The sequence below is a fragment of the Sylvia atricapilla genome, chromosome 1, assembly GCF_009819655.1.
Source record: "Sylvia atricapilla isolate bSylAtr1 chromosome 1, bSylAtr1.pri, whole genome shotgun sequence".
In the NCBI taxonomy this organism is placed as follows: domain Eukaryota; kingdom Metazoa; phylum Chordata; class Aves; order Passeriformes; family Sylviidae; genus Sylvia; species Sylvia atricapilla.
The window spans coordinates 152,867,047-152,890,593 of NC_089140.1; the positions used below are offsets into that span (position 1 = coordinate 152,867,047).

Sequence of the window (23,547 nt, forward strand, 5' to 3'; positions counted from 1 at the left end):
GGGGCTCGGATGTGGGGGCTCAGGGGGCTCGTGGGGCTCAGGTAGCTCGGGGGGCTGCAGGGTAGGCTGTGGGGGCTCGGGTGTGGGGGCTCAGGGGGCTGCAGGGCAGGGTGTTGGGGCTCAGAGGACTCGGGTGTGGGGGTTCGGGGGACTGTGGGGGCTCGGGGGGCTGCAGGGAGCTCGGCTGTGGGGGCTCGGGGGACTGCAGGGAGCTCGGGGGGCTGCAGGGAGCTCGGGTGTGGGGGCTCGGGGGACTGCAGGGAGCTCGGGGGGCTGCAGGGCAGGCTGTGGGAGCTCGGGGGACTCAGGGGGTTGCAGGGAGCTCGGCTGTGGGGGCTCGGGGGGCTGCAGGGGGCTCGGGTTTGGGGGCTCGGGGGGTTCAGGGCAGGGTGTGGGGGCTCAGGGGTCTGCAGGGGGCTCGGCTGTGGGGGAGGATCCGGGGAAAAGGGGATTTGGGGTGACCTAAACAGGAGCCATGGAGCCACACACGGCCGGGGCACCACCGAGGGACAAACCACGGGCCGGTGACAACGCTGCAGCCGCGTGGTCCCCTGCCGGCACAGCTCCCAGCGGGATCCGTGTCATGGAACCAACAGTCCCGGGATGGTTTGGGCGGGAGGGACCTTAAATCCCATCCAGGTCCACCCCCTGCCGTGGCAGGGACACCTTCCCCTAGCCCAGGTTGGCTCCAAGCCAGTTCCAGCCTGGGTTTGGACATGTCCCAGGATAGGGCAGACACAGCTCCTGCAGGAATCCACCCTCCCAGGGAAGGATTTCTCCCCAGGATCCCACCCACCCGTGCCCTCGGGCAGCGGGGAGCCGTGTCCCCTTGTTCCATGCTCAAAGCCAGCCGAGGGGCAGAGCTCCCGTCCCCGGCTGTGTCCCGGTACCTGTTTGCTGCGTTTTCGGGCCTCCTCCAGCAGGGCCCCCCGCTCGGCCGCTCGCTGCAGCACCTTCCCCAGGCGCTCCCGAGCCGCCAGCACCAGGTTCTGGATGACGGCCCCGTCCTGCTTCCGACTGAAATCCTTCAGGCGAGCGGCCACGGCCTCCAGGCTGCCCAGCTTCTCGCCGTGCGCGTTGGCCTCCTTCACCAGCGCCTGCGGGACGGGGCGGCTCAGGGCGGGGGTCCTGCGAGGGTGGGGAGCCCGGGGACACGGCCCGTGACAGGAGGGGACATGGAGCGTGGGGACATGGCCCGTGACAGGAGGAGACATGGAGTGTGGGGACACGGCCCATGACAGGAGAGAGCATGGAGCACGGGGACACGGCCCGTGACAGGAGGGGACAGGATGGGACAGGACAGGGCATGGAGCGTGGGGACACGGCCCGTGACAGGAGGGGACATGGAGCATAGGGACACGGCCCGTGACAGGAGGGGACACGGCATGGAGCGTGGGGACATGGCCCGTGACAGGAGGGGACAGGATGGGACATGGAGCGTGGGGACACTGCCCGTGACAGGAGGAGACAGGACATGGAGCCCTGGGACACCGCCCGTGACAGGAGGGGACAGGACATGGAGCGTGGGGACACAGCCTGTGCCAGGAGGGGACATGGAGCACCAGGACACAGCCCGTGAAAGGAGGGGACAGGGCATGGAGCACGGGGACACGGCCCGTGACAGGATGGGACAGGGCATGGGGACACGGCCCGTGACAGGAGGGGACATGGAGTGTGGGGACACGGCCCGTGACAGGAGAGAGCATGGAGCGTGGGGACACGGCCCGTGACAGGAGGGGACAGGATGGGACAGGACAGGGCATGGAGCATGGGGACACGGCCCGTGACAGGAGGGGACAGAATGGGACAGGACAGGGCATGGAGCATGGGGACACGGCCCGTGACAGGAGGGGACAGGGCATGGAGCATGGGGACACGGCCCATGACAGGAGGGGACAGGATGGGACAGGACATGGAGCACGGGGACACGACCTGTGACAGGAGGGGACAGGGCAAGGAGCATGGGGACACGGCCCGTGACAGGAGGGGACAGGATGGGACAGGACAGGGCATGGAGCATGGGGACACAGCCCCTGCCAGGAGGGGACAGGACAGGGCATGGAGCCCGGGGACACGGCCCGTGACAGGAGGGGACAGGGCATGGAGCCCTGGGACACGGCCCATGACAGGAGGGGACAGGATGGGACAGGACAGGGCATGGAGCATGGGGACATAGCCCCTGCCAGGAGGGGACAGGACAGGGCATGGAGCCCTGGGACAGGGCCTGTGCCAGGAGGGGACAGGATGGAACAGGACAGGGCATGGAGCCCGGGGACACGGCCCGTGACAGGAGGGGACAGGAGAGGACACGGAGCACCGGGCACAGCCCGTGTCAGGACAGGACACGGAGCACCAGGCACACGCCGGGAGGGGGCACACAGCCCCCTTGCCCCACTGCTGTGGGGACAGCCATCCCTCCTGCAGCCCGGGGCAGATCCCGCAGGTTCCACTCCGGACCCCTCGGGCACACCCCGGCCCCGTGAACCGAGGGCACGGCCCGGCCGCTCTTGCCTTGTGCTCCTGGATCTGCTCGGTGACCGTGTCCAGGACGAAGCTGGGCGGCTCGGGGGACCCCAGCCGCTCCTCGGCGTGGCTCACCCAGCGCAGCAGCTCCTGCGCCGAGCCGTGGAACTCGGTGGTGACCGTCAGCCCCTCGGCCAGGCGCTCCTGAGGACGAGGACGGCCACCAGTGGGGACGGGCACCGGGCTCCCACCGCTGCCCACCCGCGGCCGGTCAGGACGAGCCCCTCGGGCTCACGGAGCTCCACCCTGCCCACCTTCCTCTCCTGCGCCTCGGCCTGGACGCTGTCCCACTTCTGCTCCAGCAGGCGCAGGCTGTGCTCCGTGCTGCAGGGCCGCCCGGCGCCGCACGACGCCAGCAGCCGCTGCAGCCGCTCCCGCAGCTCCCGGTAGGACACGGCCCGAGCCTCCAGCTCCCGGCACAGCTCCTGCCGGGACAGCCCCCGCGGGACCGGGATCGGCACCGGGACACGGACGGGGGGCAGGGGACGGAGGGACGGGGATCGGGATGGGGACAGGGATCGGAATGGGGACGGGGATGGGGACGGGGATTGGGATTGGAATGGGGATGGGGACGGGGACGGGGATGGGGACGGGGATTGGAATGGGGACAGGGATGGGGATGGGGACAAGGATAGGAACGGGGATGGGAACAAGGACAGGAACAGGAATTGGAATGGGGACCGGGATGAGGATGTGGAGAGCTCAGGTAAAGCAGACAGGGGACAGGGATGAGGGCAGAGGATGGGGACAAGGGAGAGAGCCACAGTGAAGAGGGAGAGGGAATAAAGACAGGGATTGTGACTAGGGACCCGAACAGGTTCAGGGCGAGGGGGAAGGACAAGGATGGCTCCTGCTCTGTCTCACGGAGCCGGAGCTGCTGAGGGAGGGGCACCAGAGAAGGATCCCGGCCCAGCAGTGTGGAGAAGGGCGGATCTGGGGCACACAACCCCCCCAAGAGGTCACCAGACCCCCAGGGGCCGGCCCTGCGGCAGGGCCCAGGCTGGTGCTGGCTCTCACCAGATGTGCGTTGAGCTTCTCTTTGGTGGCCTCCGGGTGGCCCCAGGCCGGCTTGGAGCAGAAGAGCTGCAGCTCCACCTGCTCCAGCCACTGCAGCAGCTCGGTGATCTCCAGCGTGATGTCCTGCACCTACGGGCGAGGCGGGGCTCAGCTCGGGCCGCTCCTCCCCGGCGGCCCCGCGGGCCCGCGGCTCTACCTGGCTCAGGTTGTTCTCCAGCTCCAGCTGCCGGCTCTCGGTCTCGCTGCGCACCAGGTCCCAGCGCTGCCCCAGCTGCTGCAGGCTGCGCTGCAGCCCCTCCACGCTGTCGCCCAGGCTGGAGAGCAGCAGCCCCTGCCCGGCCTCGGTCACCGACTGCACCGTGCGGGCGTGGGACATCACGTCCGTCCGCAGCACCTGCGCCGGGGGGGGCGGGGTCACAGCTGGGGTCCCCTCACCCAGCCCCCAAATTCCTCTGTCGGCACCCAAAGCCCCTCACCCCGAGTCACCCCACCCCTGGCACCGCTGCCACCGCAGCGCTGGGGACCGAGGGTGCCACGCCGGGCGAGGAGGGCACCCAAGGGTGTCCCTGAGCTGGTGTCGGGGCTCTCGATCTCAGCAGGGTGCGGGACACAGGATTTGCGGTTTTGGGGCAGGGAGGTGGCCGGGAGGGGACAGGAGCCCCTGGCACGGCCCCCCCGGCGCGGGGACAGCCCGCTGCTGGCGGCCTCGCCCCTCTCAGGCACGTCAGGAGCGTGTCCGGGCAAGGGGCTGAGCGCCGAGACAGCGAATTCCTTCCGTGCTGTCACCGCGGGAGGGGACGCGTCCCCGCGCTGCGACCGGCCCGGCCCGGCTCGGCCCTGCTGCGACAGCACCCGGGGAGGGGCCAGGACACCCACCCCTGGCCAGGACATCCACCCTGCGGTGTCACCACGGCCAGGACACCCACCCTGGGGTGTCACCACGGCCAGGACACACACCCCCGCCCAGGACACCCACCCTGGGGTGTCACCACGACCAGGACACCCACCCTGGGGTGTCACCACGGCCAGGACAACCGCTCCGGGAGTGCCACCAGAGCCAGGACCCCCAAACACACACGGCGGCCGTGTGACCGTGGCTGTGTCCCAGCCGTGTCCCTCACCTTGTGCTTGGCCAGCTCGATCTCGCAGCTCTGCAGGTCGGGCCGCAGCGGAGCGGGGCCGCGCAGCTGCTCCCCGGTGCGGCTCAGCCACTGCAGCAGCTCCTCCAGCTGGTGCTGGAACTGGCCCAGCCCCAGCAGCGCTGCCTCCAGCTGGTGCTGCCGGGAGGGAACAGCCGAGTCGGGGGAGCCGGGGCAGCCCCTGTGCGCTCACGGAGCGCCCAGTGCCCACCCAGGGCACACCCTGTGCGCTCACAGAACACCCAGTGCCCACCCAGTGCACTTACAGAGCACCCAGTGCCCACCCAGGACCCACCCCGTGCGCTCACAGAGCACCCAGTGCCCACCCAGGACCCACCCAGGGCCCACTCAGGGCACACCCGGCCCTCTGCACCCACCCAGTGCTCACCCAGCGCCCACCCAGTGCACTTACAGAGCACCCAGTGCCCACCCAGGGCACACCCAGGGCACACTCGGCCCTCTGCACCCACCCAGTGCTCACCCAGTGCACTCACAGAGCACCCAGTGCCCACCCAGGGCTCACCCAGCACCCACTCAGGGCACACATGGCCCTGTGCACCCACCCAGGGCCCACCCCGTGCGCTCACAGAGCACCCAGTGCTCACCCAGTGCCCACCCAGGGCACACCCAGGGCCCACTCAGGGCACAACCAGTGCACACTCGGCCCTCTGCACCCACCCAGTGCCCACTCAGAACCCACCCCGTGCTCACCCAGTGCCCACCCAGCCCTGCGCACTCACCCAGCCCCCACAGGACGTGTCCACCCAGTGCCCACCCAGTGCCCACCCAGTCCTGTGCGCCCCCCCAGCACCCACTTGCAGCTCCCCCGCTGACCCAGCCCCCACAGGATGCGCCCCCCAGCACATTCGTGTCCCGCCGGCCGTGCCCTGTGCCCCCCGCGCCCCGTGCCTCCCGTGCCCTGTGCCCCCCGTGCCCCGTGTCCCCCGTGCCCCGTGCCCCCCGTGCCCCCCGTGCCCCCCGCCCACCTGTCTGCTGACGATCTCCTCCTCCAGGTGGTCCCAGCGCTGGCGGAAGTCGCTCAGCGTGGCCGAGGGCTCCTGCCCCCTGCCCCCCTGGTGCCTCAGGCTCTCCACGTCCACCTTGCACTGGTACAGCTCCCGCTTGAACTCCTGGCAGGTGGCACCGCTTGGTGACCCACGCACCAGGACAGGCTCTGCCCGACCCCACGGGACCCCACGGCACAGCGCAGGCACCCCACGGCACCCCACGGCACAGCGCAGGCACCCCACGGCACAGTGCAGGCACCCCACGGCACCCCACGGCACAGTGCAGGCACCCCACGGCACAGTGTAGACACCTCACGGCACCCCACGGCACAGTGCAGGCACCCCACGGCACAGCACAGGCACCCCACGGCACCCCACGGCACCGTGCAGGCACCCCACGGCACCGTGCAGGCAACCCCACGGCACCCCACGGCACAGTGCAGGCACCCCACAGCACCGTGCAGGCAACCCCACGGCACCCCACGGCACAGCACAGGCACCCCACGGCACAGCACAGGCACCCCACAGCACCCCACGGCACCCCACGGCACAGCACAGGCACCCCACGGCACCCCACGGCACAGTGCAGGCACCCCACGGCACCCCACAGCACCCCACGGCACCCCATGGCACAGTGTAGGCACCCCACGGCACCGTGTAGGCACCCCACGGCACCCCACAGCACCCCACGGCACCCCATGGCACAGTGTAGGCACCCCACGGCACCGTGTAGGCACCCCACGGCACAGTGCAGGCACAGTGTAGGCACCCCACGGCAGCCCACGGCAGCCCCTCTGCCTGGAGCCCCCAGGGATCAAGGCATGAGGGGCACAGCACGGGATTGGGGGTCCCACCAGGGTTGGGGTCCCCTTGGGGTTGGGGGTCCTGGAGGGATTTGGGGTCCCGTGGGGTTGGGGGTTCCCATCAAGTTTGGGGGTACCCATCAGGTTTGGGGGTCCTGGGGGGTGGGGGAAGCTGGGGGGTGGGGGGAGCCGACTGGGATTTGGGTCCCGTTGGGATTGGGATCCCATTGGGATTGGAGGTCCCACTGAGATTTGGGTCCCGTTGGGATTGGGATCCCATTGGGATTGGAGGTCCCACTGGGATTTGGGGTCCCACTGGGATTTGGGGTCCCGTTGGGATTGGGGTCCCGTTGGGATTGGGGTCCCGTTGGGATTGGGATTTGGGGTCCCGCCAGGGTTCAGAGCCCCCCGGAGGTCGGGGTGGGTCCAGATTTGGGGGGTCCTGCTGGGGTTTGGGCTCTGTGTGGGACTGAGGTTGCCGCTGGATTTGGGGTCAGGTGGTTTTGGGGGTCTGGCGGTTTTGGGTGTCTCTGTGGGTTTGGGATATTTGGGGTTCGGGCTGTGTTTGGGTTCGGGCTGTTTGGGTTCGGGCTGTTTGGGGGTTCGGGCAGTGTTTGGGATGGGGATGTTTGGGGGATCGGACTGTTTGGGGTTCGGGCTGTATTTGGGGGTTCGGGCAGTGTTTGGGGTTCGGGCTGTGTTTGGGACGGGGATGTTTGGGGTTCGGGCTGTATTTGGGGGTTCGGGCTGTATTTGGGGGTTCGGGCTGTGTTCGGGGTAAGGATGTTTGGGGTTCGGGCTGTGTTTAGGGGTTCGGGCTGTGTTTGGGGTTCTGGCTGTTTGGGATGGGGGTGTGTGAGATGGGGATGTTTGGGATGAGGATGTTTGGGGTTCGGGCTGTGTTTAGGGGTTCGGGCTGTATTTGGGACGGGGATGTTTGGGGTTCGGGCTGTATTTGGGGGTTCGGGCTGTGTTCGGGGTAAGGATGTTTGGGGTTCAGGCTGTGTTTAGGGGTTCGGGCTGTGTTTGGGGTTCTGGCTGTTTGGGATGGGGGTGTGTGAGATGGGGATGTTTGGGATGAGGATGTTTGGGGGTTCGGGCTGTGTTCGGGGTAAGGATGTTTGGGGTTCGGGCTGTGTTTAGGGGTTCGGGCTGTGTTTGGGGTTCGGGCTGTGTTTGGGATGGGGGTGTGTGAGATGGGGATGTTTGGGATGGGGATGTTTGGGGTTCGGGCTGTGTTTAGGGGTTCGGGCTGTATTTGGGTTCGGGAAGTGTTTGGGGGTTCGGGCTGTATTTGGGGGTTTCGGGCAGTGTTTAGGAGTTCGGGCTGTGTTTAGGGGTTCGGGCTGTGTTTAGGGGTTCGGGCTGTGTTTGGGGTTCGGGCTGTGTTTAGGGGTTCGGGCTGTGTTTGGGGGTTCAGGCTGTGTTTGGGGGTTCAGGCTGTGTTTGGGATGGGGATGTTTGGGATGGGGATGTTTGGGATGGTGATGTTTGGGGGGTTCGGGCTGTTTGGGATCTGGCAGTGTTTGGGGTTCAGGCTGTGTTTGGGATGGGGATGTTTGGGGTTCGGGCTGTGTTTGGGATTCGGGCTGTGTTTAGGGGTTCTGGCTGTGTTTGGGGGTTCGGGCTGTTTGGGGTTCAGGCTTTTGGGGGGTTCGGGCTGTGTTTGGGATGGGGATGTTTGGGACGGAGATGTTTGGGACGGGGATGTTTGGGGGTTCGGGCTGTGTTTGGGACGGGGATGTTTGGGATGGGGATGTTTGGGATGGGGAAGTTTGGGACGGGGATGTTTGGGACGGCCCGCTGTGGCACTCGGTGGCACCTTGAGCTCCGCCAGCTGCTGCTGCACCATGTCCAGGTCCCCTCCCACCAGGAACTCCTCGGCGATGCGCAGCTCGGCCGCGTCCAGCCACTCCAGCAGCCGCTGGCATCGGGAAAACGGGAGGTTGGGAGGTCCCGCGGTGGCCCCATTGTCCCTCACGCCCCCGAGAGGGGACAGGAAGGTGACACCGCGCCCTCCTGAGGGTCCCTGCGCCCACCTGCATGGTGTCCTGGTAGCTGAGGGCGGCCTGGAGCTGCTCCTCGAGGCGCCCGTTCCGCTCCGTCCACACCCGGCTCAGGCTGTGCCAGGAGGAGTAGAGCTGCGGGCACGGGGTCAGTGGGGCCACGGGGACATGGGGACAGGGCACGGGGTCAGTGGGGCCACGAGGGGACGGGGGGACAGGGCACGGGGTCAGTGGGGCCACGAGGGGACGGGGGGACAGGGCACGGGGTCAGTGGGGCCACGGGGACATGGGGACAGGGGTCAGTGGGGGACAGCAGGGACATGGGGACAGGGCACGGGGGTCACTGGGGGACAGCAGGGACAGGGGGACATGGGGACAGGGCACAGGGGTCAGTGGGGCCACGGGGACATGGGGACAGGGGTCAGTGGGGCCACGGGGGACAGCGGGGACATGGGGACAGGGCACGGGGGTCAGTGGGGGACAGCAGGGACAGGGGAACATGGGGACAGGGCACGGGGGTCAGTGGGGCCACGGGGGGAAAGGGCACAGGGGGTTAGTGGGGCCACGGGGGGACACCGGGGGACAGAGGGACAAGGCATGGGGGTCACTGGGGGACAGCAGGGACAGGGGGACAGGGCACAGGGATCAGTGGGGCCACGGGGTTCAGGGGGACAGGGGTCACTGGGGCCATGGGGACAGGGCACGGGGGTCAGTGGGGCCACGGGGGGACAGCAGGGACAGGGGGACATGGGGACAGGGCACAGGGGACACCGGGGGACATGGGGACAGGGCACGGGGGTCACTGGGGCCACGGGGGGACGGGGGGCAGGGGGACGAGGGGACAGGGGTCACTGGGGCCACGGGGGGACGGGGGGACAGGGCACGGGGGTCACTGGGGCCACGGGGGTCACTGAGGCCAAGGAGGACGTGGGGGGACAGGAGGACATGGGGACAGGGCAGGGGAGTCAGTGGGGCCACGGGGGGACGGGGGGACAGGGCACGGGGGTCACTGGGGCCACAAGGGACACCGGGGGACAGAGGGACAGGGCCCGGGGGTCAGTGGGGCTAAGCAGGACACGGGGGTCAGGGGACAGGGCAGGGAGGTCAGGGTGGGCAGGGCACAGAGGTCAGCAGTGCCCTGCGGTACAGCGTGCGGGGGTCACTGGTGCCGGGGAGGTGGCCGGGGCACAGGGGTGGCACCACAGGGACATTCAGCCCTGGGGACCAGAGACACCGCGGGAGAGCCTGGGCTCAGTGGAGCAGTGTCGGGGCCAAGGGCACGAAGTGAGGTCAGGGGAGTGGGGGACACCGCTGGGAACTGGGGACGTGCCACCCCACAAGCTGTATCCACACCCTCCCTGTCCCTCTCCGCGCCCAGCCCCGATGGCACTCACATCGTCCAGGCTCTTGGTGACGTCGGGCTTGTCGGGGTCCCCGCAGGAGGCCATCAGCTCCACGCCCAGGCTGCCCAGAGTGTCCAGCTCACCCTGCAGCGCGTCGATCTCCTCCCGCAGCGCCTGTGCGGGCCGCGGGGCTCAGGGCTGGGGCTGCGGCTGCCCAGGGCACTGCTGCCCACCCCTGGGCACTGCCCACTTCGGGGGATGCCCAGGACACTGCCCACTCCGGGGCTGACCAGGACACTGCCCACCCCAGGGGCTGTCCACTCCGGGGGATGCCCAGGGCACTGCCCACGCTGGGCTGCCCAGGACACTACTGTCCACTTCGAGGGATGCCCAGGACACTGCCCACTTCGAGGGATGCCCAGGACACTGCCCACTCTGGGGGATGCCCAGGACACTACTGCCCACTCCGGGGCTGACCAGGGCACTGCCCACCCCAGGGACTGTCCACTCCAGAGGATGCCCAGGACACTGTCCACGCCGGGGGATGCTCGGGACACTGCCCACTCCGGAGGATGCCCACGGCACTGGCCACAGCAGGGCACTGCCCACTCCAGAGACTGCCCAGGGCACTGCCCACTCCGGGGGATACCCAGGGCACTGTCCATTCCGGGGAATGCCCAGGACACTACTGTCCACTCCGGGGGATGCCCATGCCAGGGCACTGCCCACGCTGGGGATGCCCAGGGCACTGTCCATTCCGGGGGATGCGCAGGACACTGCCCACTCCAGAGACTGCCCAGGGCACTGGCCACTCCGGGGGATGCCCAGGACACTGCCCACTCCGGGGGATGCCCAGGGCACTGCCCACGCTGGGGATGTCCAGGGCACTGCTGCCCACTCCGGGGGATGCCCAGGACACTACTGCCCACTCCGGGGCTGACCAGGGCACTGCCCACCCCAGGGGCTGTCCACTCCGGAGGATGCCCAGGACACTGCCCACTCTGGGGGATGCCCAGGGCACTGCCCACCCCAGGGGCTGTCCACTCCGGAGGATGCCCACGGCGCTGTCCACTCCGTAGGATGCCCACGGCACTGCCCACGCCGGGGGCTGCCCAGGACACTACTGCCCACTCCGGGGGATGCCCAGGACCCTGCCCACGCTGGGGCTGACCAGGACCCTGCCCACCACGCCCCTACCCGGCCGTACCTGCATGGTTCGCAGCCTCGTGCGGATGGCCTCGGGCTCGCCACCGGCCTCCTCCAGGCCCAGCACCAGCTGCTGGGTGTCGCCGAGCGCCACGGCCAGCTCGGCCAGGCCGTGCCAGAAGCGCTCGGCCAGCGCCAGCAGCTCCCGGAGCCAGCGCTCCTGCTCCTGGCAGCGGCCGCGCAGAGAGCCCCACTGCGACAGCAGCTGCGCCGCTCGCTCCTGGATCCCTGCGGGGACAGCGGGGACGGGGATGGGGCCGCTGATCCCACCCAGCCCCGGGGGGACACGGGGCACCCGCCACCCCTCTCCGTGCCGGTACCTCTGGCCGCGGCGTCCGAGCCGACCGCCTGCATGGTGGCCAGCAGCTCCTCGCCCTGCGCACGGACACCCTCCAGGGCCACCCCGAGCTTCTCCAGCTCGCCCAGGGCCAGGCTGTTCTCCCGGATCTGCTCCCGCAGGTGGCCGGCGTCGCCGCGGACCGGGGGCTGGCTCTGCAGCCGGCTCTGCAGCCGCTCCAGGCACTCCAGCAGCAGGTCCATGCGCTCCGAGAGCTGGGGACGGTGACACCACGGCTGTATGGCCCTGGGGACCGGGGCCACCTCCAGGGCAATGCCAGCCCCACACCCGGCTGTGTCAGGGCAGTGCCGGCCCCACACCCGGCTGTGTCAGGGCAGTGCCCCACACCAGGCTGTGTCAGGGCAGTGCCAGCCCCACACCCGGCTGTGTAAGGGCAGTGCGGGCCCCACACCCGGCTGTGTAAGGGCAGTGCCCCACACCCGGCTGTGTCAGGGCAGTGCCAGCCCCACACACGGCTGTATGGCCGCACCGCCCCACACTCGGCTGTATGGCCGCACTGCCCCACACCCGGCTGTATGGCCGCAGAACCAGCCCCATACCCGGCTGTATGGCCGCAGTGCCAGCCCCACACCCGGCTGTATGGCCGCACTGCCCCACACCCGGCTGTATGGCCGCAGTGCCAGCCCCACACCCGGCTGTATGGCCGCACTGCCCCACACCCGGCTGTATGGCCGCAGTACCAGCCCCACACCCGGCTGTATGGCCGCACTGCCAGCCCCACACCCGGCTGTATGGCCGCACTGCCCCACACACGGCTGTATGGCCGCACTGCCGGCCCCACACCCGGCTGTATGGCCGCAGTACCAGCCCCACACCCGGCTGTATGGCCGCAGTGCCAGCCCCACACCCGGCTGTATGGCCGCAGTGCCAGCCCCATACCTGGCTGTATGGCCGCACTGCCGGCCCCATACCCGGCTGTATGGCCGCACTGCCCCACACCCGGCTGTATGGCCGCACTGCCCCACACCCGGCTGTATGGCCGCACTGCCCCATACCCGGCTGTATGGCCGCACTGCCCCACACCCGGCTGTATGGCCGCACTGCCCCACACCCGGCTGTATGGCCGCACTGCCCCACACCCGGCTGTATGGCCGCAGTGCCCCACACCCGGCTGTATGGCCGCACTGCCAGCCCCATACCCGGCTGTATGGCCGCAGTGCCAGCCCCATACCCGGCTGTATGGCCGCAGTGCCAGCCCCATACCCGGCTGTATGGCCGCACTGCCGGCCCCATACCCGGCTGTATGGGCGCAGTACCAGCCCCACACCCGGCTGTATGGCCGCAGTGCCAGCCCCATACCCGGCTGTATGGCCGCACTGCCAGCCCCATACCCGGCTGTATGGCCGCACTGCCAGCCCCACACCCGGCTGTATGGCCGCACTGCCCCACACCCGGCTGTATGGCCGCACTGCCCCATACCCGGCTGTATGGCCGCACTGCCGGCCCCACACCCGGCTGTATGGCCGCACTGCCGGCCCCACATCCGGCTGTATGGCCGCACTGCCCCATACCCGGCTGTATGGCCGCACTGCCGGCCCCACACCCGGCTGTATGGCCGCACTGCCCCACACCCGGCTGTATGGCCGCACTGCCGGCCCCACACCCGGCTGTATGGCCGCACTGCCGGCCCCACATCCGGCTGTATGGCCGCACTGCCGGCCCCACACCCGGCTGTATGGCCGCACTGCCCCACACCCGGCTGTATGGCCGCAGTACCAGCCCCATACCTGGCTGTATCGCGGCAGCGCGTCCTCCAGCAGAGCCGCCGCCTGTCGCACCCGCTCTCGGATGTGGCCGTACTGCTCCTCCAGCTCCTGCCAGCGCCGCTGGAACGGCGCTCCCTGCTCGGGGCTCAGCTCCAGCAGCTGCGCCGACACCCGCTGCAGCTTCCCCACCAGCGGCCGGTGCTCGGCGATGGCCTCCCGCAGGCTCTGGTGAATCGGGCTGGGATGTTTCCCGTGGGATACACCCCACAGGGACGCGTGCCGCTGCTCCCAGAGGACTCCCGCTCGTGGGGTGCCCCAGCCCGACGGTCCCCACGGCGATGCCACCCCTGTGCCGTCACCTCCCCGCTGCCGGCGAGTCCCCTGTGCCGCCGCCCTGCCCGCACCTGCAGCAGCGCCTGCTGCTCCTTGAAGGCCTCGTAGCTGATGGCGTTGGGGGAGAGCTGCACCCCCAGGGCCCGCGTCTCCTCCAGCCAGGGCAGCAGCTCCTCCAGCGCCTCGGAGAACTGCGTGAGCAGGGACTGGGCGTGCTCCAGCTGCACGGCACAGGCGCCGCCGCGCAGGGACAGCTGCTCCGTGCGCTCCCGCAGCGCCCGCACCGACGGCTGCGGGGACAGCGAGTCACGGCGCGGCCGGGGACACGGCGCACGGCCGTCCCCGGGGGGTGGCACTGTCCCCCCGGCGCTCTCCGTGCTCACCTGCAGGCGCTGCCGCAGCGGCTCGGGGCAGCGGCGCAGCAGAGGATCCGAGAAGCTCAGCAGACGCTCGACCAGCCCCCGGCAGTGCAGGATCTCGGCGGAGAGCAGCTGGAACGGAGCCGCGGGTGGGTGCCGGGCCTCGGCAGGGATGGGGACGCCACCGGAGCGCCCCCGGGAGCCCCGGGCACTGCCGCAGACCCACCTTCTGCTCGGAGAGCTGCGAGCGGAGAGCCTCGGCGTCCAGCTGCACACGGCCGATCTCCTCCAGCCGCTCAGCCAGCCCGGCCACGCGGCTGAGCTGGGACTCCAGGACCTGCTCAAACTGCGCCAGAGGGACAGGCGTCACCCGGGGAGGGTGTGGAGGCACCGGGACAGCTGCCCTGGGGCACATCTCATGGGGCTGTGCCACAACCGGCACGTCCCATCCACACCGAACCGCCCCTGCAGACAGCGATGAGGGCTCGGGGTGTCCCACACCTTCTCCCTGTCGCTGGGGGGGACTGAGGGCTCCTGGCCGTCCTGCTGGCTCTCCTGCTCGCCCAGCTCCTTCTCCATGCGGCTCAGCCACAGCGCCAGGTCCTCGGGGGCCGTGCCCAGGCGGGACGAGGCCTCCAGGGTCTGCCCCAGGCGCTGTGCGGTGTCAGCGCTGCTCTGGCCCACGATGAGGTACCTCATCCTCAGTGACTCCATCTTCTCCTGGGTCAGCTGGGCCTCCTCCCCTGCGGCAGCGTGACACCGGCGTCAGTGTCACCTGTCACAGTGTACCAGTGCCCTGCCATCCTTGGACATGGAACTGCCCACAGCGACAGCTTCCAGCCAGGGACCATCACTCTCCTGACCTCTCCCCTCTCCTGCCCTGCTCCTGCTGCTCCAGCTCTGTCCTCTCCTCCCTCTGCCAGCAAGACTCACCTCCCCAGCTGCCCCTCGCCGCCGGTGAGCCCTGTCCCACCACGGCCCTGACCCCCAGGCTCTGCCCTGGCCCCTCTGCATCCCAGGGGTCTGCCCCCTCACCGCGACTCCCAGTGGGGAGCAGCACACCCCAAGGACCCCCAGTGCCCAGGGGTCCCCTCCTGGCCAGGGCTGCCGCTGTCTGTGCTCGTCCCATCCCCACTCCCATGATCCTGACCCTGTGGCCGCCCCTCCCAGCCACAGCCACTCACCTGTCACCATCTCCAGGACACGCTGCCCACTCTCCAGGGCGCCATCCAGCTCTCCCAGCCGCCCGCGGATCTCCTCGCAGAGGGCCTGCAGCAGCGACCAGCCATGACACAGGTGCCCGTGCCCACCCTGCGCCCACCCTGCGCCCTCCCTGTGCCCACCCTGCGCCCACCTGGGTCTGCTGGTGGGCGTCCTGCACGCGGCCAACGCAGCCGTCAGCACGCCAGAGCTGCGCCAGCTGCCGCTCGGTGGCCCCCAGCCACTCCTGGAAGGTGTCCACGGCCTCCTGGAAGGCCTGGGCTGCCGGCAGGATCCGCTCCAGGCAGCCGTACCTGCACGGGGGTGGGTGAGCCGGGCGGGGACAGCCCCTAGAGCCCCCCAACCAGCACAGCCACACCTCTGCCCCACCCCGGGGTGCCCGTGGTGTCCTGAAGTGGGGGACACGGCAAGGCCACTGTCCCCACGGAGGGAACGGAGGGAAGGGCCATGTCACCAGCCTCAGACCTGCTGCTCCTGTGCAGCCCCAAACCACTGCAGCCCTGGGCCTGCTGCTCCTGTGCAGCCCTAAATCACTGCAGCCCCAGACCCGCTGCTCCTGTGCAGCCCTAAACCACTGCAGCCCCAGACCCGCTGCTCCTGTGCAGCCCCAAACAACTGCAGCCCTGGGCCTGCTGCTCCTGTGCAGCCCCAAACCACTGCAGCACCAGACTCGCTGCTCCTGTGCAGCCCCAGACCCGCTGCTCCTGTGCAGCCCCAGCACACGCGATGGAGATGGTCCCTCCCTGGTGGTGGCCGCAGTGACAGGGGGGCAGAGCGCAGGGACACCAGGGTGTCACGAGGGACCCCAGCGGGCACGGCCTGTGCCAGCAGGATGAGGATGCCGGTGCAGTGATGAAGGCCCGGCCCCGGACCCACCTGGCTTCAGCCTCCTGCATCAGCTTGTCCCACCGCTCCCCGAGGCCGGAGCCGCCCTCGGGCACTGCCGAGCCGGAGCCCTGGGCCGTCACTCTGTCCTGCAGCACCAGCTCCACGCGCGGCCTCCGTTCCTCCAGCAGCCGCTTCAGGAGCTGCGGGGACGGGGGACAGGGCGCTGCGTTGGGGACCCCCATGCACCCGTCTCGGCACAGCGACCACAATCCCCGGGCCCCAAATCCCCACGCGTGGGCGGGACGCGCCGGCCGGCCCCGCTGACCTTCTGCTCCTCCAGCTGCGCCTTCGCCACCTTCGCCTCGGCCGACGGCGGCTTCTGGTTGCCCACCAGCTCCTCCATGTCGGCCACCCAGGCCAGCAGCCGCTCCAGCGTCTCCTGGCCCCGCTCTGCCGCCTCCTCCGGGGCACACACAGCCCGTGAGGACACCTGTGGGGAGAGGTGGCTGAGCCGCCCGTGGGGGCAGGTGGAGGGCAGCCGTGGGGCCGGGCAGCAGCCCCCACACCGTGTCCTCTCCCCGAGGTGACACCGGTGACGGTGGCACCCTGTCCGGCCCGTGGGGTCCTCCCTGGGGTCCCTCACAGGCTCCCCAAAGCAGGGGCTGCACACCCTGAGCCGTCTGGATCGCTCCAGAGCCACGGCCCCCCGGCCAAGGCTGAGGGAAGGGAATTCCCTGTCCTAGCACAAGGAGTGTCACCAGCCCAGCCACACCAGGGCACAGACAGCGCCTCCACACGAGCCCTGGCCAGGGGACACGGAGGTCAAGCCTCGCTGTGGAGAAAAGCCACGCCGGAGGGCAGCCCTGTGGGCAGAGGGAGTGGCACAGCGTCCTCCCAGCGAGGCTCTGCGGCCGTCGGTCACCTCAGCGGAGTCCGTGTGTCCGGCGCAGGCGGCAGCGGCGAGTTCCCCCACGCACTCTGTCAGCACGGTGACCGTCCGGGTGACCACGGGCTCGCCGCCCTTCTCACCCGCCGGGTACTCGGTCACCTCCACGATCTCCGTCACGATGGTCTCGGTCACCTCGGTCACCTCGGTCACCTCCCGCGTGGTGACGGGTTTCCAGGACCAGGTGCCGCGGGGGACGCCGGCTCGGGGCGGGGTCCAGGCTGCGCCCCCCGCCTGTCCCCTCAGCGGGACGGCCCCGTTCTGCACCGCCACCTCGGACTGGCTGCGCCGCAGCACCGGGCTGCCCGGCCGGCTCCGGGCGGCCCCGGCCACCGGGCTCCAGCCATTCTCCACCGGCACCGGCGCCTTCTCCAGCGGCCCCGGCCAGGCCTCCGCGACGCCTCCGGCGGGTGGCGGCCCCGCGTCCAGCCCCGGCTCCCGCAGGAGCTCCTCCGGCCGCCGGCTCTTCTCGCCCAGGCAGCTGGGCCGGCTCACCGAGTTCCCCATGGCGCGGGCGCCGGGCCCCCGCCTCAAATCCCGGCCTGCAATGAGCCGGGGGATCTCCGTTACCGGGGCCGCCCCCCGACACCGGCCCGAGCTCGGACCGAGCCCTCACCGCCCCCTGCGCCGCCGGACCTCAGCTCCGCTGTGTGGGGTCCTGGCCCCCCAGCCGAGGGCTGCCAGGGACCAGGGTACGGGGACAGGGAGGTGACACTGTCCCCGAGGGACCCCCCGGCAGTGCCCAGGGTGCCTGCAGGAGACGCGGCAGCGGCAGCAGGGCAGAGAGAGGCAGATGCTCCCGCCCGGCATCGCCTTGTGCCGTTGGATTAACGAGGAGCCGGGAGAGAGGAGCATCTGCCCGGGGGGAACGGGGGGCTGGGGGCGGCGGGGGCACCGAGCGGGGGACGGGAGGGGACAGGCAGGTGGCGTCCCCAGCCTGCGAGCCCTGCCGCAGCCATAAATCCCCGGCGTGACCCGGCAGGACCCTCCCCCGGCCGCCGCAGTGCCGCTCCCCCCGGCCTCACACCCGGCCCTGGCCGGGCACACGCCCCTGCGCACGTGTGTACACACAAACACACGTGTGCAAACACACGCACACGCCACACACACACAAACACACGTGTGCAAACACACGCACCTCCCGACAGCAGACCCCACGCTCACACCCCTGCTCGGGGTGCGGGGTCAGCGCCAGGACTCCCCCGCCTGCGTCAGCCGTGAAACGAAACACACCTGTAGCAGCCCCGCACACGCGTGGGGAGCGCACGGACACCCACCCGCACCCCTCGTGGCCGTGCCCCGCGCCCTGAGCCCCCAACACGCCGTGGAACACGCCACGGGCACGACCCTGGTGGCGATCCCCGCGCACACACATCCACGACGGGGTCCCAAAACACGCTCACGCCCGTGGGTGCAGCCCCGCGGGTCACCGCACTCCCACCCCATCACCCCCCTCCCGCGTGTCGGGGTCCCGCGGGGCCGCACGGGTGACCTGGGGACACCCCGACCCGCGGCCCCCGCCCGGCCCCGCTCACACCGCGGCCCCCGCCCCGCACTCACCCCTCGGCGGCTTCGGGCGTCCATGGGGCCGGGCCGGGGGCGCCGCCGCCGCCGTTACCGTTCCGGGGGGACCCGGGCCGCGGGGGGGAGCGGGGCGGAGGCGGCGGGGGGAGACTCGGTCCCCGGTACCGCCGCCCCGGCCCCGCCGCCTTTGTGCGCCGCGCCCACGGCGCGGGGGGAGCGCGGGGGGCACCGGGCGGAGACCCTCGCACCGGGCCCGGCCCCGGCTCGGCGGGGCCGCTCTGACCCCGGACACACCGCCGCCCCCGTTAACCCTCCGGGAGCCGATCGCCGCCGTTACCGGGGAAACCCCCGGGGCCCCGCAGCCATCCCGCGGGGGAGGGGCGGCGCCGGCCCACCGCCCGCCCCGCGCCGCCCGGGGGGGCTGCCCGCACCCCGCACTGCCACCGGCACCTGCACCGACAGCGGCACCTGCACCGGCACCGGCACCTGTACCGACACCGGCACCAACACCGGCACCTGTACCGACACCGGCACCTGCTCCGGCACCGCGCCCCCACCGCCACCTGCTGCTGCCCATGCACCTGCCTCGGCACCTGCCCCGACACCGTCACCGACACCGGCACCAGACTGACACCGACACCGGAACCAGACTGACCCTGGCACTGACACCGGCACCGGCAGCTGCGCCGGTACCGGCCCGGGCTGTGCTGCCTCACAGTGAGCCCCAGGCCAGCGCAGCCCCACGGGGTCACAGGCCTCCAGCTCTCGCACCCCCCACCCTGGCTGTGGCCCCCCAGGCAGTGGGTGCTCTGGTCACTGAGGGGCTTGGCCCCGTTCCCTGGGGCTCTTTGGGTGCGGGGGTCCCTCAGCCAGGGGTCCGGGGGTCTCAGTGGAGCAGGGCTGAGCTGCTAAGATGCTCAAGTGAAGCGCACCCGGAGAGCCAGGCCGGGCTCTCCAGAACCCCCTCGCTGCCACCCCGGGCTCTGGAGGGACCAGGGGGCAGCTGGAGGTGCCCAGCCGGGGGCTGCTCCTGCCCGTGGCGTGAGGCCCATCCTCATCCTGCCCCGACTCCGGGACTGCGGCCTCCGAACCACTGAACGCCCCCCAGGGCGGGGATCCTGCCCCACAGAGCCGCATGGGTGCCCCTTGCTGGGCCCCGGGAGCCGAGGGGCCGCTGCAGGCGTGTCGGCCACGCTGATGGATGGGGCTCCCTGGGGTCTCTTGGGAGCGGCGGGGCCGGGGGCTTTGTCTGCTGCCGGAGACGCTGCCGGGAATTAGCATCTGCCAGGGCCTCGGCGGCTCCGCACCGTCCTGCGGCAGCTCCGCATCATCCTCCCCACGCGGCTCCGGAGCTTTCCACGGCTGGCACCGAGGGGCTCGGCGCCCAGCACGGCTCCGAGCCCCGTGGTGCTCCGGGCACCCCACAGCACCCACCGAGCCCAGCCGGGACCTGCGGGGCAGAAGCTGGGCAGGGGCTGAGGATCCAGCTCTTGGATCAGAGCCGCTCGCCACCTCCGTCCCCCGCGCCCGCCGGCAGCTCGCCCGGCACGCTCCGCAGCCCCAGGTACCGGGCTCGGGGTGGCACGGGCGCCCCGGGCAGAGGAGCCCGGCGCGGGGCACCGGGCGGGAGCGGTCGGCTGGAATCCACAGCCTCAGATCCCGGGAGCCGGGTGGGTTTCTGTGCGGCCTCGGCTTTGTCTGCGCCGGGGCCGGGATGAATGGCCCTTTCAGTTTGTGCCGTCATGTGTGCCGAGGGAGCCCGTGTGCCGGCCAGGCCTCGAACAAAAGGAGCCGGCGAGGGGCGGCGAGGAGGGGGCTGCCGGCAGCCCTCACTGCTCTGCTCCCGCTGCGGCTCCGCGCCTGGGCGGGGGGCGTGGAGCAGCACAGGGCTGCACAGCCAGGGCGTGGGCACACAGCCGTCCTGCCCTGACCAGGGCACAGCCACCGTGCCCGGCTGTACACCCTGCGCACAGCTGTACACCCCCTGTGCCAAGCTGTACATGCCTTGTGCCCAGCTGTACACCCTGTGCCCGGCTGTACACCTCTTACACAGCTGTACTCCCCCTGTGCCAAGCTGTACATGCCTTGTGCCCAGCTGTACACCCTCTGTGCCCGGCTGTACACCCCTCACACAGTTCCACATGCCTTGTGCACACCTGTACTCCCCCTGTGCCCGGCTGTATATGCTTTGTGCCCAGTTGTACACCCCTCACACACCTGTACACCCCCTGTGCCCAGCTGTACACCCCTGACACAGCTGTACATGCTTTGTGCACAGCTGTACTCACCCTGTGCCCGGCTGTGCACCCCTCACACAGCTGCACACCCTCTGTGCCCAGCTGTACACCCCGCACACAGCTGTACACGCCTTGTGCCTGGCTGTACACCCTGTGCCCGGCTGTGCACCCCTCACACAGCTGCACACCCTCTGTGCCCAGCTGTACACCCCGCGCACATCTGTACATGCCTTGTGCCCAGCTGTACACCCTGTGCCCGGCTGTGCACCCCTCACAGAGCTGTGCATGCTTTGGGAACAGCTGTACTCCCCTGTGCCCAGCTGTACACCTCTCACACAGCTGTGCAACCCTCACACAGCTACACACCCCCTGTGCCTGCCTGCACACCCCTCACACAACTGTACACCCTGTGCACAGCTGTACACCTCTCACCCAGCTGCACACCCTCTGCATCTGGCTGTACACCCCAACGCACATCTGTACTGCCCCGTGCCCGGCTGTACACCCCAAGGCACACCCCAAGGCACACCCCAAGGCACACCCACACACCCCCTGTGCCCGGCTGTACACCCCAATGCACACACCAAGGCACACCCCAATGCACACCCCCTGTGCCCGGCTGTACACCCCAATGCACACCCCGTGCCCGGCTGTACACCCCAATGCACACCCCGTGCCCGGCTGTACACCCCAAGGCACACCCCAAGGCACACCCCAAGGCACACCCCAAGGCACACCCCAAGGCACACCCCTCACCCAGCCGCACAGCTCTCGCACCCCGCTGGTGTTTGGCCGCTCTCCCCGTGCCCAGGCAGCAGCGCCGTGAGCTGCGGCTGCACCTGGGGACAGGCGGTGGCCCTGTGGCCAGCAGGGCTCCCAGGCAGTGACACCACGAGTGACACCACGAGTACCGTCGGGGCCACGGGGCTCCAAGCCAGCAGCGCTGCTGGAGCCAGAGACAGGAGACCCGGCACCGGGCAGTTCCAGGCTGCTGAAGGCTCTCCCAGACAGCTGAGTGAGGATGCCTTCCTCCCTCGCAAGGACCGGGATCTCACCGGGCTCGGTGCAGACGTGAGCTGCTCCTGCCCGGCTCGGCACGGCCCGGTCACACCCCAAGCCACACGTTACCTGCAGGGCCGTGCCGGGCTCTGGCAGCGCTAGCAGCCGCTTCTCCACGGCGTCCAGCCAGTGCCGCAGGGCAAGCAGCTGCTCCTGCATCTCCAGTCTCTGCTCTGACCGCAGACAGGCTCTGGGGAGAGAGAAGACACACACCAGGCTGTGGGCGACACGGCCGCTGTCCCCTCCTGCTCGTACCGCCCTGAACTGCCTCTGCACCGAGTGCATCACAGCCACACCCGAGCTCACACCTGTGCTCACACTTACACTCCCACCCTGCTGGCCCCGCACAGCCCACGCCCTCCCCAGCCCCAGCGCCGGCCCTGAGCCGTGTAGGGTTCAGCAGCTCCCCCAGGAGGGTGCGAACATCCCGGCACAGCCGCAGCTCCCCGCACGGCGCCTCCGGCGGTGCCCGTACCTCTCCACCTCCTCCCCGTCCCATGGCGACCCCTCCGCGCTCTCTCCGGTGGGCCCAGCGTCCCCCGCAGGGCGGTGCATCTGCAAGGAGAGCAGAGGGACGGTGGGAAGGCGTCCTGGGAAAGGGGCAAGCGACAAGGGGACAAGCCCTGGCGTATCACTGTGGGGGTTTGGAGGGTTGCCGTGTCTCCCCAGGGAGAGCCCATCCCCAGAGCTGGGACAGAGCTGCCCTGGCCGGGATCCCCCACGCGTGTCCTGTGCCATCAGCAGTACCTGCGGGGCTTGGCTTGGCTCCAGCTCCTCTGCATTCCTGTGGTACACCCCAATTTCCCAACCTTTTCCAGCTGCATCGCTACCAGAACTCACCCTGCTGCCTCTGGGAGTACATCTGGTCCCTGGTGTTCCTACAGAGCCTCGGTCCAGCCCCTCCTGAGCCCAAACCGAGCCATGGCAAACTGACCCCCAGTAAAAATGACCAACAACCAAGTGACCTATGGCAAACCCCCTGCGCTGGCACGGAGCAGTGGTGTCTCACACCAGGCGCTCCTCAGACGCTGCGAGTCCATCCATTTCACCACCACTCACGGGAGGAGATGCCAGGCAAACACCGGGATTTACAGACCAGCAATTCCCTGGCGCAGGCACAGACACGGGGCACGAACAGGAGGCTGTTACTCCGTGCCCCAGTGTCGGGTGGGACTGGCAGGAGGGACCACACCAAGCCCGCACCCAAAGGCTGAGGGTGATGCTACTCCCACAGCCCAGGGAGCCCTGTAATTAACTGCTCTCTTACTCTGGTGATTAATTAAGCCAGGTCACCTGGCTGAGCACAACGAGGGGGAGGCACCACTGTGCATCCTGTGAGGGAAACGGGGCACAGCCACGGTGATGCCACAGAGATGGTGACGGGCCCGAGCCCCAAGCAAGGACACAACCACATCTCCAAGATGTTGTACCAGGGGAAACCGCCAGGGAATGTGGGCTGGGTAAATGGGAGGTAAAATCCCCGCGATGCAGGAGTGATGAGGTGCTGCTGCCATGGATGTCACGGGAAAGGTGACATGAGGCAGCTGAGCAGCAGCTGCAGCACGGGGGGGCTGGGAGTGCCGGGATTTGTCTGCTGTAGAAGGAAGCTCAGCCAGGGTTTGGTCAGGAACTGAAATGAATAAAATGTAAGAAACTCCTGGCCCATTTTTTACAGAACCCCACCAGGAGCAGCCTGGAAGAGGGGAAGCGGCATCAGGCAGGTGCTGGGTGCTGCAGGAGTTCCTTGTGGTTGGAGTGCTAGCAGGGCTCAGTCCCATCAGAGACACTCTGGGGACGTGCGCTCACGGCGCTGCTGTCACGATGCCACCAGCAGGGCGCCGACCCACCCATGGACCCACCCTGCGGCCACCTGCCCCAGCACTGGCACCGGTGCCACCCACCAGCCGGATCAGCCACCAGCAGCACCTCGCT

The 23,547-nt window shown here is 69.7% G+C and overlaps 2 protein-coding genes across 2 annotated transcripts in view; both read right to left on the reverse strand.

Annotated features, from left to right (window-relative positions):
- The window catches only part of LOC136361659 (microtubule-actin cross-linking factor 1, isoforms 6/7-like), a 38,465-nt gene extending 16,026 nt beyond the window's left edge, over positions 1–22,439 (reverse strand). Inside the window, exons 1-24 of the mRNA XM_066319750.1 lie at positions 22,425–22,439; positions 22,091–22,170; positions 21,685–21,805; positions 16,175–16,339; positions 15,898–16,049; positions 15,155–15,314; positions 14,985–15,069; positions 14,302–14,543; positions 14,027–14,146; positions 13,825–13,932; positions 13,513–13,731; positions 13,130–13,333; positions 11,365–11,596; positions 11,046–11,272; positions 9,890–10,012; positions 8,529–8,630; positions 8,312–8,413; positions 5,666–5,809; positions 4,662–4,817; positions 3,737–3,934; positions 3,541–3,669; positions 2,778–2,948; positions 2,512–2,667; positions 891–1,097 (exon numbers count right to left, since the gene is read on the reverse strand). Coding sequence (XP_066175847.1) covers positions 891–1,097; positions 2,512–2,667; positions 2,778–2,948; positions 3,541–3,669; positions 3,737–3,934; positions 4,662–4,817; positions 5,666–5,809; positions 8,312–8,413; positions 8,529–8,630; positions 9,890–10,012; positions 11,046–11,272; positions 11,365–11,596; positions 13,130–13,333; positions 13,513–13,731; positions 13,825–13,932; positions 14,027–14,146; positions 14,302–14,543; positions 14,985–15,069; positions 15,155–15,314; positions 15,898–16,049; positions 16,175–16,339; positions 21,685–21,805; positions 22,091–22,170; positions 22,425–22,439 — 3,618 coding nt within the window. The remainder of the gene's footprint in view (positions 1–890; positions 1,098–2,511; positions 2,668–2,777; positions 2,949–3,540; positions 3,670–3,736; positions 3,935–4,661; positions 4,818–5,665; positions 5,810–8,311; positions 8,414–8,528; positions 8,631–9,889; positions 10,013–11,045; positions 11,273–11,364; positions 11,597–13,129; positions 13,334–13,512; positions 13,732–13,824; positions 13,933–14,026; positions 14,147–14,301; positions 14,544–14,984; positions 15,070–15,154; positions 15,315–15,897; positions 16,050–16,174; positions 16,340–21,684; positions 21,806–22,090; positions 22,171–22,424) is intronic.
- On the reverse strand, positions 16,604–17,401 carry LOC136375582 (uncharacterized). The gene has a single exon (XM_066341188.1). It carries the CDS (start codon positions 17,300–17,302, stop codon positions 16,604–16,606), a length of 699 nt encoding a protein of 232 aa, XP_066197285.1. The 5' UTR covers positions 17,303–17,401.
- Positions 22,440–23,547: the final 1,108 nt, after the last annotated feature.